General features: G+C 32.3%; 2 protein-coding genes across 2 annotated transcripts in view; both read left to right on the top strand.

The window, feature by feature from the left end:
• LOC105766452 (probable disease resistance protein At1g61300) overlaps nt 1-15,848 on the top strand; it is a 77,651-nt gene that overhangs the window by 47,731 nt on the left and 14,072 nt on the right. Inside the window, exon 4 of the mRNA XM_012585925.2 lies at nt 13,192-14,599. Within this exon, the coding sequence (XP_012441379.2) occupies nt 13,192-14,599 (1,408 nt within the window). The remainder of the gene's footprint in view (nt 1-13,191; nt 14,600-15,848) is intronic.
• LOC105767177 (probable disease resistance protein At1g61300) lies at nt 1,646-7,848 on the top strand. Its single transcript, XM_052630125.1, has 4 exons — nt 1,646-1,812; nt 2,201-5,180; nt 5,278-5,365; nt 7,587-7,848. The coding sequence occupies exon 2, from the start codon at nt 2,211-2,213 to the stop codon at nt 5,166-5,168; it is 2,958 nt and encodes a 985-aa protein (XP_052486085.1). The 5' UTR covers nt 1,646-1,812; nt 2,201-2,210; the 3' UTR covers nt 5,169-5,180; nt 5,278-5,365; nt 7,587-7,848.

Below are 15,848 nucleotides of genomic sequence, written 5' to 3'. Positions count from 1 at the left end.
AAAATTTTTAACATTGAAAAGCATATAAGTTAGAAATCATTATAAATTAACTTTTTTATTTTTTAAATTTCAAAATATGCAATTTTAAAAATTAACCCATTAGATATCATATTATAGAACTTGTAGTATAATTATATTTTAGTTTATACAATAGGGTATGTAATCAATAATTTATTTGTATGCTATCAGTGATTATTATTATATCATATTTACATAATGCTGTCATGTCACATCCCAAAAATCGGGATAGTAAATCGGGGGTTAGTGAATTAAAAATCGCAATTAAGTTTTAGAATTAAAACTAAAATGATAAATTTTGTGAGCATTGAGGCTAGATTTATTGAATTTTTTATATTTAAGATCAAATTAATAGAACGTATAACTATTAGAGGACTAATTTAGTTACTAGACCAATAAAAGAAAGCCCAATCAAGTAAGACATACGCAGTAACGTTATTGCAACTCTCGATCACATGGGGTGCAACACCCCCTCCCAGGCATGTGTATGTTTATTATAAAAATAAAAATAAAAAGAAATTGAACTAGCAATTGAAGGGAATCTCACGAGAGGTGCAACACACCCTCCCAGGCATGTCTATGTTTATTACAAAAATAAAAAATTGAAATTGAAATCGCAACAAGAGGGTATCCCATAGTTTCCCATTAATTCTTATTACAGTTTTGCTTATTTCTATTTTCACTTTCTTCTTCTTTTTGGCTATTGTACACACAACATTCTTTCTTCTTCACTGTTTTTAATTTCTTTTGATCTCCAGGGCCTATCGCTAATTTTCAAGCATCCAGTCAAGGAACTCAACTTCACTGCTTCATTTTCAGGTCTAATCTCTCAACACATTTCAGCCACTAAGTCAGGTAATAAGGCAATGATTTCCTCTACTGATTATCAAGACAGGATAGGATGACCGGCAAACATAATCTATCATAGATAGAAATCTCAAACTGTTGAAAATTTTAGCTTTTATATATATATATATATATATATATATATATATATTCCTTTTAAAGAATAGGTATTGGATATTTTGATATAAATAATATAGAGAAATTTTGAAGGGTTTAAAAAAATTACCCACATTATCTCTCACTTTGTTTAATTTTGAAAATTTTATCTACTTTTATTTAATTTTAATTTTATAATGTTTTAAAATTTTAAAATAATTTATTTTTTTCCATTTTATATATTATCAAGATCAAATTGAGTGAAAGTATAAAATTTAAAACTAAAATTGTTATTATACCAATTTAAAAGTACCACTCAACAGTCAAATGACAAAAAATTAATTTTAAAACCAACTTAGATTCAATGATATAGCATATCGAGAAATTTGTATGTAATTAAAATTTATTTTAAGTTGAATAAACTTACTTATATAAAAGTTTAAATAGATTTATTCACATCTTACTAATGTCCATATGTAAGAAATTGTCCAAAATTGAATTCTGACAACTTCAACAATGCAAATAATTTACTAATAGGGTGCGAATAACTATACATAATAATTATGCATTCTTATACCATGCCAACTATTATTATTAAATATTATTTCTTGACAACTACAATGATTTTGTTTTGATGTCCAACGTCTATCACCAAATTTCAAGCATCCTGTCAAGCTAATTTTCTTTCATTTGCTTAATCCATCACATGCTTTTCTTTGCTTGATTCATGACATTGCAATGGTTGTTTCTGATTATCTGCTACTCTTAGCAGCAGCTAGCTTTGTACGACAGTCAACTTCACCGCTTCAATTTCAGTTCTATTCTCTCAACACTTTTCAGCCACTAAGTCAGGTAATAAGATCTGAAGCTATGATTTCATCTACTGATTATCAACAGTTTTAGATTTTAAGAGTGGATGACCAGCACACATAATCTACTCTAGATAGAAATTAATACAAAAAGAGCTTCCCAGAAGCAATATAATGTTGAAATCTCAAACTATTGAACATTTTACCTCTTCATATTCTGTTGCACACTTGAATCTAGCATTTTCTATTAATTGAGAGGTTAATTCTGGATATACAAATTTCATCATGTTTCTGTCTGCCACCCATCCATAGCTCCATCTAATAAACGCCATTGCTTGAAACTTGCATTAATGTTTACACTGACATATCAAAAAGCCAATACATTCACAGATTTTCATTATCTGTTACTGTTATATATGATTGCGCTGCAGGGACATAGCAATGGAGTACGTAGAGCCTGTTCTCGGCATTGCAAATTGTCTTGGAACTCCTGCTTGTAAATACTTGCAATATCACAGAAAGCTCAATGATTATGTGAGAAACTTCAAGAGAATGAGAGATGAGTTGAATTGCAAAATGGAAGATATAGAGCTGCAATTGAAAGCAGAGCTTCTTCGTCCTCTAGGGAAGATACCGAAGAAGGGAGTTGAAAATTGGTTGAAAGCTGTGAAAGAGATGATTAGGGAAGCACAAGTTGTTGAAAATAAAGTCGGTAACGGGAGATATCTCTGTCGTGCTTGCAACGGCAAGCTGGTTGATGAAAAGACTCGAGAAATGAAGGAATTTCTTGATAACGCTCCTAATGCCTCTGAAGGTCTTGCCATGGATGGTCCAAGTGCTGGGTTGCCACTGCCAACATCAGAACTAGTTGGAGAGGAAGCTGTCAGAAAAGAGATTTGGGCATGTTTGATGCTGGAGGAGGTGAGCAAGATTGGGGTTTGGGGGATGGGCGGTGTGGGTAAAACCACTATCATGAAGCACATCCACAATGATCTTTTAAAAGAACAAAGATTCGAAAGGGTAATATGGGTTACCATATCAAAGGAGTTCAATGTCATGAAGGTACAAGATGATATTGCAGCTGCTTTGAAGTTGAAGGAAGATTGGCCCAGAGAAGGAGACAAGCTCAGACGAGCAGCAATCTTGTCAGAAATGCTGAAGAACGCAGGAAAGCATGTTCTAATCCTAGATGATGTGTGGGATAAAGTCTCTCTAGAGGAAGTTGGGATCCCCGAGCCGTGTGGCAGCAATGGCTGCAAGTTGGTGTTGACAACCCGTTCGGAGCATGTCTGTAAGTATATGGGTTGTAAGGTGATAAAAGTGAAGCCCCTTTCAGAAGAAGAGGCATTGATACTATTCTTGAATAAAGCTGGACCTAACATAGTTCAAAGTCCAACTATAATGCCTACTCTGAAGCTTGTTGTCAAGGAATGTGCGGGTCTACCTCTTACAATTGTCGTCGTAGCTGGTACATTGAAAGGAGAAGAGGACCCTCTTATTTGGAAAAACGCACTCAGGGAATTGAAAGAGAGAATAGAAAAAGAGGAAGAAGTGGAAGCTAAAGTGATAGAGCGTTTGAAATTTAGCTTCAATCACTTAAAGGACGAGAAAGTGAAATATTGTTTCTTACATTGCGCATTATATCCTGAAGATTATGAAATTGGAAAAGATGAGCTAATTGAGTGTTGGATTGAGGAGGGATTCATAGATGATATGGGTACGAGACAAGAAATGAAAGAAAAGGGCCATGTTGTTTTGAAGAAGTTAGCAGAGAATTGCTTGCTGGAAAATATTACCGATGGATGTGGTCAACCTTGCATAAAGATGCATGATGCAGTAAGAGACATGGCATTGTCGATCACAAGAATGAATCCTCGATATATGATACAAGCAGGTTTGCAATTAGAAGAATTACCAGAAAAGGAGCAATGGAGTCGGGATATTGAGAAAGTGTCACTTATGAATAACTCCATATCAGAAATTTCCATAGATGTGCTGCCCACAAAATGTCAACTGCTCACAACCTTGTTATTGCAAGAGAACCCTATAAAGAAGATCTCAAGTTCTTTCTTCATAAACATGCCTTATCTTAGTGTTCTCAATTTGTCCTCTACGAAGATCAAAAGTTTACCAAATTCCATCTCTGAACTAAAGAACCTCACAACATTGTTGCTTTGTGGTTGTTCTGAATTAAGAGATCTACCATGTCTTTCCATGCTTCAAGAATTGAAGAAGTTGGATCTTTCTGGGACAGAAATTGAGGAAGTCCCTGAAGGAATAGATATGCTGCTAAAGCTAAGATATCTTGATCTTAGTGTGCGCACTCTGAAGGAGATACCCGCTGGACTTTTGCCAAAACTCGTTCACCTTCAGCACTTGGGTTTTAATAGACAAATAAGTCTAAAAGCAGAGCAGATGGAACCATTGAAGAAGTTGGAGTGTTTTACCGGACGTTTCGAAGACATCAAGGAATTGAATAAGTTCATCTCGTCAATGCAACAAAGTAAAAAAAATCTCATCAAGTACTCTTTACAAGTGGGCTCATATAGGGTGGGCCCAGCTTTTATTCCTCGTAGAAGAGATAAAACAGTAACAATTGGAGGAGTCCAGAATTGGGAAGGTGAGTTAATTATGCACCCAATTAAAATTAAAGAGTTGTATATTTTAAAGTGCGACTATTTGAGAAACTTAGTCGATGATAATTCTTCCTTCAAAAATGCGATTGACTTGAGGGTTTGTAGGATTTATGATTGTGAAGGGATAGAGTGTGTTGTTTCCTTGTCCTCTTTTGCCTCTTCTTCCGCTCATCCATTTCAGAGCCTCGAGGTGTTGGATCTTCAATTTCTGCCAAAGTTGAGTGCCCTTATTATGAAAGATTCAGGAATTGGTTCAGCAACAACATCAACAGTGGCTCCGTCTGCCACCTTTTCCCATCTTAAGCGAATTGAAGTATACAGGTGCTCAAGTATGAAGACGTTGCTTCCACATTGGTTGCTTCCAAACCTCCAAAACCTGGAAGATATTTCGGTGGGTGCTTGTAGTCAGCTAGTAGAAATATTGGTAGCAGCAACATCAGAAGTTGAAGAAAAAGGGAATGATGCATTAATCAAATTCCATCTTCCCAAATTGAGAGAATTGAGACTAAATAACTTACCAAATTTGAAGAGCATATGCAGCAAAAGTGGAGTGATGGTTTGTGATTCTCTCCAACTTATCCAAGTTGTTGAATATTGTGATAAACTGAAGAGAATTCCTCCATTTGTTCCCCTTGTTGGCAATGGGCAGCCATTTGCATATGCTCCACCTTTTCTTACCATCTGGTCAGACATAGAATGGTGGGAATCGTTGGAGTGGGATGACCATCCAAACTTTAAAAATGTTCTTCGCTTCAGCCCCTGAGGAGGATAAGAGGTATGAACCATTTATGGTTTTGTTTATTTTTTTATTTTGATAAATCTAATTTCTCCATATTAATAAAATTTGATGTATATTTTTGATGTTGGCGAAGAGAAAGATGAAAGGGTTGGTGGAGGGGGGAGGATAGTGCAAAAGAGAGGAGAAAAGGAATGATGGAAGGAAGAGGTTAAGAAGCAAAGGTAAATAAGAAATCAAACTGCCGCCACTTTTTAAACATTTTCCCTCTCTTACCATTTCTTCTATTCTCTTTTTCTTCTCATATATATATATATATATGTACTTCCCAAAATAATCTTCTAAATTTTATATTTATAATTAAAACGTTTAAGTTATAAACTTATTTTGATATTATTATGATCTTTTATCACATTTAACACTAATATATTATTTCGTAAATTTTATAAATTTCAATTTTATATAATAATATATATTCGCTTCAAATTTTAAAGTAAAATATATATATATGGTATAGAAGTTGGCTATAGACCCTTCCATGTCTTGAGACGGTACAACTCAATTCAATTTAAATAATAAAATATTTTTAAATTTATATTTAAATATAAAATATTAATATAAAATTATTTTATTATTTTGAACAGAAAATGAGTTATTTTTGGATTGACCGAGCTAGGCCAAAATGGGTCTAGATTTAGAAAAAATGTAGATTGTTTTTAAGAGTATATCAAGAGTCTAATAATTAAAAATTTTATTGTCCGAAAGGTTCAAATAACGATAGAAATCTTATCGACGCATATGCGTGTGGAAGTCATGTATTTAATGTCTAAAAATAACATATAATAAATAATAAATAAGATCATGTATTAATTAAAATATATTCCATTTTATTAATATATTAATAAAATATAAACATATTTTAATCAAAATTATTTAAGGTGAAACAAAACTATCATCATGGTTTTATTTATAATATTATAATTTTTTATTAATTAAAATGATGTATATACGATTAGGCATTAAAATAATGATATTTATAAATTTTATTATTATATTATATTATATTATTAATTATTTAATTTTATACTATATTATTTCTTATTATTTTATCCATAATTTACTATGTTATGAAGTGTTTACCCTTTTATATTAACAAAGTACAAAATGTTATCTCTTTTATATAATTAATTTATAATTATTTGTCTTTAAAATGATTATGCTATCAATCATTTATGCATTTTTTACTAATAATTCTAATAAAATTTTTAACATTGAAAAGCATATAAGTTAGAAATAATTATAAATTAACATTTTTTAATTTTTAATTTTAAAATATGCAATTTTAAAACTAACCCATTAGATATCATATTATAGAACTTGCAGTGATTATTATTATATCATATTTACATAATGTTGTCATGTCACATCCCAAAATTGGGATAGTAAATCGGGGTTAATGAATCGAAAATCGTAATTAAGTTAGATTATTACAATAATTAGGAATTAATTAAATAAAATATTAAAATTAATATAATTAATAATTTTATGTTAAGAAATTAAAATTGGGTGTTCGAGAATTAATTTTGTTAAAATGGATTTTTAAAATATTGAGTTTGAAAATAATTGAGAAAATGTATTTTAATTAAACTAAGGTCTGAATTGAAAAATAAAGGAAAACTGGAAGTTTTTAAATTGCAATTTTTCCTTATTTAAAAAAAAAAAAAGCTACTCATCTTCCCCGTTTCTTTATGAACCCAACGATCCTTCCCTCTATTGAATTTCACAATCAAAATTTCCCCAAATTCAACTCTAATATTTTCTCTCAAAATTAACTCATCCTTAATGATTTTCTAGCTATCCAAACACATCCACACTGTCCAATTTTCAAGAGTAAGTGTTTCTACCTAAACTAATGATGATTTGCAAATGATGCTTAAATGTGATATGTTATGTGTTGTATATTGAGATGACAATAAAAATGTTATGTGTTTATAACTGAATATGATATGAGTCTTGCTGATTTTATATACACTATATGAGATCTATATGTTGTGACTATTTGAGCATAATGTGAGCACTTGTAAGTGCATGATATGAGACTTGAATATGTGATATGAACATGAGTTGTGTGATATGTGAAAGTGTGCATAAAACAATAAGTATACATGTTTAAGTGGATGTGTTTGGACGGTGATAGCTTTACGCTACACATTATATTGGTTGTATTTGGAAATCTGGTTACCCAATGCAATATATTTTGTACATATGCTTCATAATCACATTCTGGCAACATATTAATGTGAATGCTATGAATTATGCTTCATTGCTCACCGTGATTAATTGTGATTGTATGCTTTCTTTTAACTTTGGATATCGTGATTACTTGTGGCAATCTCTAAGCACTCACTGAGCTTGAAAAAGCTCACACTCTTTTATATTTAACAGTGCAGAGATATAGCTTAAACGAGGAGGAGAAGTGAGCTGCCAAGTGATCCAAAGCAAGACATTTTAACTTGACTACGTTTGGTGTGTTTTTAAATCAATAAGGAAGGCAATGTGGGACTAATCTAGAGGGTTTTAGACTTTGAACTGTTAATGATTTATTAATGGACAATATGGGTTGTTTAAAATGGTTTTTAGAACTTTTAAAATTGGTTCGAATGAATGCTTTCAATGGAAGATTTGAGAATGCATGTTATTGGTTGAATTAGTAAGGTGTTGTGTACTTGTTTATTGGCTAACATGTAAATTGCAGGTGGATTGGCTTGTTGCGTATTGAGGTAAGTCCAAAATGACCATATAGTATGTTATGTATCAATTATGCACTTAGAAATGCTTAAAATACAAAATTTACATTTTGAGTAATTGAATTGTGACTTTAGGGTTGCATGACAGCATAGTCATTTACTTGAGATGTCAAAACATGTTAATGTAAGTTATATGACATGTTAAAATAGGGAGAATAGCATGAAATCTCGATTTGGTATGTGTATGAGGGTGTCAAAGTGTCCAACACAAGTACTTGAAAATTTGCAATACCGATATTGGGCCGATGTTGCCACATGGGAATCATGAGGTCGCAACACGGTAATTAAAGAGTTTTGGGCATATTTTGAAACTTTTGCAAATAGGTTTTTATTTTTACACAATAAAATTAGAAGCCTTAAACAACATGAAATGCTTTAAAAATTTACATGACTTGGTTTTGTATATTGAATTTTAATATGGTAACTTCAATTTCTTAAAATAGTTTTACTGGATATTTTGAATAAAATAAAATAAAATAAAATAGAAAGAGAGGAAATTTTTTGCGGAAAAGAAGAATAAAATTAAAATTAAAAAATTAAAAATAAAATTTTAATAAAATATCACTAATTTCCCCCAACTCTCCACTAACCCACTAATCAACCTAATCCCACCAAATCCGACACTTCAATCCACATCCAATTCACATTTATACAGAGTTTTGAACACAAGACCTCAAGACAAGCTAACACCTTACTGCTCAAACATAGAAGCTCATTCTAATATAACTTGACTTGCAATAGAATATAAGCCAAACCGCCAATGAATAGGCTAGGATCACAAATAGCAAAAATTTCTAAAAGTAGGACTTGAACTCAAGACATCAAACACACAATCAAAACACTTAGCCATTGAAGCAAATACATATTTGTGATAAAATTCACAGAAACAAAGTTAAATAATCAGGGCGTTACAATGTCGGTATTGGAATTAAAATCTGAAGGTAACTCCGATTCCATAGAGGAAGGATTAGGTATCCAAATTTAGGTTCATTCTCTCTTGTTTTTTCTTGAAGGTGGAACATGGAGGAGACTAAAAGAATTGAAATCTGAGGCAACATGAAATGTTGCATTATAAATCATAAGACTGCTATTTGCTCTAATTTAGATACATATGATTTATAAATATTATATTTTATAATCATAGTAGAGAAGAATGGGGCCAACAATAATGGAAGACAGCAAAGGAAAAAACTAATAATAAGAAAAGATGGAATTTACTTTACCTTTGTGGAACTTAAAAATAAAAGTTGCCCCGAACACCATAAAAATTGACTCATAATATTGCTTGTTTTCTTTGATTATTGTTCCCATAACTGCTATTGTTAGTGTGTGGTGATACAAATGAATTTATGAGAAATTAAAAAAAGGTTTCAATACGTGTATCGATACCACTATTTTAAAGTTCTATTTACTCCCACCTATTTATTGCTGTGCAAAAGAGTTACTCATAAATTGACCTTGAGGATACAATAAAATCTAATGATTGTCAATGTTTTGCACTGACAAAAAGAATTCACTGAGCATTGAATGGAGCATAGCAAGAATACCGATTTCTATAAAGAAGTAATTTTTCATAAAACAATCTAGGAATATTAGAAGATGGAGAATAGATTTCGATAACAAATTAAAAAGAGAACAAAACCAAAAAAAAAAAAGAGTTAGAACATTACATGATTCCTCAATATTTCTCAAAACCGAATCATTACTATTATCAAGTTGAGTTTCATGGTCTTAAACGACATCTAGAATTGGTATTATAGAGGCTTATAAAATTGACCCTAATGCTATTTTTTTATTTAGAAGAATACAAAATATACCGCAATTTTTTTTTCAAACTCAATTCAAAATTTCATTACCTATAAATTATTTTTCAAAACCCAAATTGTAAAAATAAATTATATTCAGAATTTTATCTTTTCTTACAATGTAAAAGTTATGTCAAGAAATGAAGAGGTAAAAACAGAGATCAAATAATTTTGCTTAATGTTTTTCTTTTCTATTTTAAAAGAATTTTAGGTAAATTAAACCATTAGTGATTCAATTATGGGTAAGTTTTATTTTTATCACTTAACTAGAAAAATTACAATTTCGTCACTAATGTTTTTGAAATTTTGTTTTCACCCAACTGTTAAGTGGAATTTGTTTCAATTGGTATAATAATTATAGCTCTCAATTTTTATATTTTTATCAATTTGACCTTGATTTTTATAAAGATTATAAAAAAACTCAAAATTATTTATAAAATAAAAATGTATATAAAAATTGTAGAAAAATAAAATCTTGAATATGTTGCTGAAGAACTAAATTGTATGAAAAATAAAGAAAATTACCATTCAATAGAATCCATTAACAAATTAAAAACAAAACAAAACCAAAACAAGTTAAATCATTACATGCTTTCTCAATGTTTCTAAACTAAAATAGTAATATTATCAAGTTGAGTATCATGCCCTTGAAGAACATCTAGAACTCATATTACGAGGCTTATAAAATTTAACCGGATGCCATTTTTAGTAAAAAGAATACAAAATATACCAAAAATTATCTTTTTCAAACTCAATTCAAAATTTCATTACATTTAAATTATTTTTCAAAACCAAATTGTAAAAATAAATTTTATATAAAATTTTATCTTTTCTTATAATGTAAAAGCTATGTCAAGAAATAGAAGAGGTAAAAAACAGAAAACAAATGATTTTGCTTAATTTTTTTTTTTATAGGATGCCGACTAGTATATTTAATTTCAAGTTGTGACATATAATTAGGCATTCTTATACCATACTTTCCCATTATTATGATGCTGCTGCTGCTGCTGATGTTGTTACAATTAAGCACCAAGATGACTGCAAAACTTGTTAGTAATGTCCAGAATGAATGGAGAGGACATGGCAGATTAGAGGTTTTATTATCAAGTAGTGAATTATTACAGATTTAAAGAAGAATCAAATTGTAAATCAGCTGATAGACACAACTGCTGAGAATCAAATACCCAAAATGCCAACTACAATGGCAGAAGCAAAGGAAAAGTACAAAAAGATGGGATTCCTTACTTAATACTTCTGCCTTCCTACCCACAACATTCTTTCTTCTTTCACAAAATTTCAACCATCCACTCTACCAACTTTCCTTTCATTTGCTTCTTCCATGACATGCTTTTCTTTGCTTAATCGTTCTGCCTTTCTACCCACAACATTCTTTCTTCTTCACTGTTTTTATTTTGTTTTGATCTCCAAGGTCTATCACCAAATTTCAAGCATTCCGTCAAAGGTAATTTTCTTTCATTTGCTTCATTCATGACATGCTTTTCCTTGCTTCATTCATGACTATGCAATGATTGTTTTTTATTATCTGTTAGCTTTGTAAGATAGTCAAGGAAGTCAACTTCACTGCTTCATTTTCAGTTCTAATCTCTCAACACATTTCAGCCACTAAGTCAGGTAATAAGGCAATGATTTCCTCTACTGATTATCAACAGTTTTAGATTTTAAGACAGGATAGGATGACCGGCAAACATAATCTATCATAGATAGAAATCTCAGACTGTTGAACATTTTAGCTCTTAGTATTCCGTAATGAACTGTTGCAAACTTGAATCTAGCATTTTATATACATTGAGAGGTTAACTCTGGTGACCAGAATTTCATCATGTTTCTGTCTGCCACCTATCCATAGCTCCATCTAATAAACGCCATTGCATTTATGCTTCCTTTTCATGCTTACACTAACATATAAAAAATTATTCAAAAATCCTATACACTAACATATATGATTGCGTTGCAGGGGCAGAGCAATGGAATACGTAGAGCCCGGTGTTGGCATTGCAAATTGTCTTGGACCTCCTGTTTGTAAATATTTGCAATATCACAGAAAGCTGAACGATTATGTGATTAACTTCAAGAGGATCAGAGATGAATTGAATTGCAAAATGGAAGATATAGAGCTGCAATTGAAAGCAGAGCTTCTTCGTCCTCGGGGGAAGATACCAAAGAAAGGAGTTGAAAATTGGTTGAAAGCTGTAAAAGAGATGATTAGGGAAGCACAAGTTGTTGAAAACAAAGTCAGTAACGGGAGTTATCTCTGTCGTGCTTGCAACGGGAAGCTGGCTGATGAAAAAACTCGAGAAATGAAGGAATTTCTTGATAAAGCTCCTAATGCCTCTGAAGCTCTTGCCATGGATGGTCCAAGTGGTGGGTTGCCACTGCCAACATCAGAACTAGTTGGGGAGGAAGCTGCCATAAAAGAGATTCGGGCATGTTTGATGCAAGAGGTGGTAAAAAAGATTGGGGTTTGGGGGATGGGCGGTGTGGGTAAAACCACGATCATGAAGCACATCCACAATGATCTTTTGAAAGAACAAAGATTCGAAACAGTAATCTGGGTTACCATATCAAAGGAGTTCAATGTAATGAAGGTACAAGATGATATTGCAAGTGCTTTGAAGTTGAAGGAAGATTTGGCCATAGAAGGAGACAAGCTCAGACGAGCTGCAATCTTGTCAGAAATGCTGAAGAAAGTAGGAAAGCATGTTCTAATCCTAGATGATGTGTGGGATGAAGTCTCTCTAGAAGAAGTTGGGATCCCTGAGCCGAGTGACAGCAATGGCTGCAAGTTGGTGTTGACAACCCGTTCGGAGCATGTCTGTAAGTATATGGGTTGCACGGTGATAAAAGTGAAGCCCCTTTCAGAACAACAGGCATTGACACTATTCTTGAGTAAAGTTGGGCCTAACATAGTGCAAAATCAAACTATAATGCCTACTCTAAAGGTTGTTGTCAAGGAATGTGCGGGTCTACCTCTTACAATTGTCGTCGTAGCTGGTACATTGAAAGGAGAAGAGGACCCTCTTATTTGGAAAAACGCACTCAGGGAATTGAAAGAAAGAATAGAAAAAGTGGAAGGAGTGGAAGCTAAAGTGATAGAGCGTTTGAAATTTAGCTTCGATCACTTAAAGGACGAGAAAGTGAAATCTTGTTTCTTACATTGCACATTATATCCCGAAGATTTTGAAATTGAAAAGGATAAACTAATTGAGTGCTGGATTGACGAGGGATTCATAGATGATATGGATACAAGACAAGAAAAGGAAGAAAAGGGCCATGTTATTTTGAAGAAGTTAGAAGAGAATTGCTTGTTGGAAAATATTACCATTGTACTTGGTCAACCTTGCATAAAGATGCATGATGCAGTGAGAGAGATGGCATTGTCGATCGCAAGAATGAATCCTCGATATATGATAAAAGCAGGTTTGCAATTAGAAGAGTTACCAGAAAAGGAGCAATGGAGTCCGGATATTGAGAAAGTGTCACTTATGTATAACTCCATATCAGAAATTTCCATAGATGTATTGCCCACAAAATGTCAACTGCTCACAACCTTGTTATTGCAGAACAACCCTATAAAGAATATCTCAATTTCTTTCTTCACAAACATGCCTTGTCTTAGTGTTCTCAATTTGTCTTTTACAAAGATCGAGAGTTTACCAAATTCCATCTCTGAACTAAAGAACCTCACAACATTGTTGCTTCGTGGCTGTTATCAAATAAGAGATCTGCCATGTCTTTCGATGCTTCAAGAATTGAAGAAGTTGGATCTTTGTGGGACTAAAATTGAGGAAGTCCCTGAAGGAATGGATATGCTGATAAAGCTAAGATATCTTGATCTTCAAGTGGGCACTCTGAAAGAGATACCCGCTGGACTTTTACCAAAACTCGTTCACCTTCAGCACTTGAGTTTTAATGTGGTCAATGAAAAAACAAGTCTAAAAGCAGAGGAGATGGAACCATTGAAGAAGTTGGAATGCTTCACCGGACGTTTCGAATACATCAGTGAATTCAATAAGTTCATCTCCTCAGTGCAAAAAAGTAAGAAAAATCTCATCAAGTACCATTTACATATGGGCTCATCTATTATGCCTGCTGCAAGAGATAAAACAGTAACAATTGGAGGAGTCCAGAATTGGGAAGGTGATTTAATTATGCACCCAATTGAAATTCAACAGTTGAACATTGTAAAGTGCCACTATTTGAGAAACTTAGTCGATGATAATTCTTCCTTGAAAAATGCGATTGACTTGAGGATTTATGATTGTAAAGGGATAGAGTGTGTTGTTTCCCTGTCCGCTTTTGCCTCTTCTTCTGCTCATCCACTTCAGAGCCTCGAGATATTGGATCTTCGTGATCTGCCAAAGTTGAGTGCCCTTATTATGAAAGATGCAGGAATTGGTTCAGCAACAACATCAACATTGGCTCCGTCTACCACCTTTTCCCATCTTAAGGAAATTGATGTACAGAGATGCTCAAGTATGAAGACGTTGCTTCCACATTGGTTGCTTCCAAACCTCCAAAACCTGGAACAAATTTGGGTGTCAGAATGTGATGAGATAGTAGAAATATTGGGAGCAGCAACATCAGAAGTTGAAGAAAAAAGGGGTGATGCATTAATCCAATTCCATCTTCCCAAATTGAGAGTGTTGGCATTCCGGAAATTACCAAATTTGAAGAGCATTTGTAGCAAAAGTGGAGTGATGATTTGTGATTCTCTCAAGTTAATCGCTGTTATTAGATGTGATAAACTGAAGAGAATTCCTCCATTTGTTCCCCTTGTTGGCAATGGGCAGCCATTTGCATATGCTCCACCTTCTCTTACCATCACGTCAAACACAGAATGGTGGGAATCGTTGGAGTGGGATGACCATCCAAACTTTAAAAATGTTCTTCGCTTCGACCTGATAAGAGGTATGTGTATGTACCGTGTATGGTATACTTTATTTTTTCATATTGATAAATCTAATTTCTCAATATGAATAAAATTGGAAGTATAATTGTGATGATGTTGAAGAGAAAGATGAAAGTGTAGGTGGGAAAGAAGGATAGTGCAAAAGAGAGGAGAAAAGGAATGATGGAAGGAAGAGGTTAAGAGGCAAAGGTAAATAAGAAATCAAACTGCCTCCACTTTTTAAACATTTTCCCTCTCTTATCATTCCTTCTATTTTCTTTTTCTTCTCTTAAAATTAACTTTATTTCTTTTAAAATATATATGTAATTCCCAAAATAACCTTCTATATATTCATATTTACAATTAAAACATTTAAGTTATAAACTTATTTTGATATGATATCGAATCAAATATTATTATGGTCTTTTATTACATTCAACACTAGTCTATTATTTCAGAATTTATATACGCTTCCACTTTTAAAGTAAATAATATGGAATAGAAGTTGACTACAGACTCACCATATCTCGAGTCGGTCCAACTCGAATTTAATTTAAATAATATAAAATTATAAATTAACTATTTATAATTATAGAACTTGTAGTACAATTATATTTTAGTTTATAAAATAGGATTGTAATCAATAAATTATTTTTATGCTATAGTCATTACTATTATATCATATTTACATAAAGTTGCCTATTTTATATATTTGAATTTGATGACCCAAATATTAAAATTATATATTTAGACATCAATACTAATGATTAGCCACCCAATAGTTAGTGACTAAGATGACATGGCAATACCAAACACTTGTCAATAACTTGTGAAATTGCCATGTCATCTTATACATTACATAGCATTGTACATTTTTATTAATTTTAAATTAAAAAAAAAGATAAACTATAATTTTAACCATTAAGTTTTCAAGAAGTTATATTTTAGTTATCAAACTTTGAAATTCAAATTTTAGTTTAGCAGTCTTTTAGATTTCTCAACTTTTCATATTTAGGCACCTTTGGGCCCCTCCGTGAACCATTCAATGGCTCTTCTTGGAGGTGAAACATATCTCCAAAAATTGATAGTTGGGTCTTTCAGTGAACCGTTCTACGACTTTCTACGAAGGTGAGACATATCTCCAAAAATTAGCAGTCAAGGCCCTTCATGAACTGTCCAACAGCTC

The sequence above is a fragment of the Gossypium raimondii genome, chromosome 5, assembly GCF_025698545.1.
Source record: "Gossypium raimondii isolate GPD5lz chromosome 5, ASM2569854v1, whole genome shotgun sequence".
In the NCBI taxonomy this organism is placed as follows: domain Eukaryota; kingdom Viridiplantae; phylum Streptophyta; class Magnoliopsida; order Malvales; family Malvaceae; genus Gossypium; species Gossypium raimondii.
This window is presented reverse-complemented; position numbering and strand designations above follow the sequence as displayed.

What these genes read in the sequence shown, in the direction of transcription:
- LOC105767177 (XM_052630125.1), top strand. Translation starts at nt 2,211, where the DNA reads ATGGAGTACGTAGAGCCTGTTCTCGGCATTGCAAATTGTCTTGGAACT.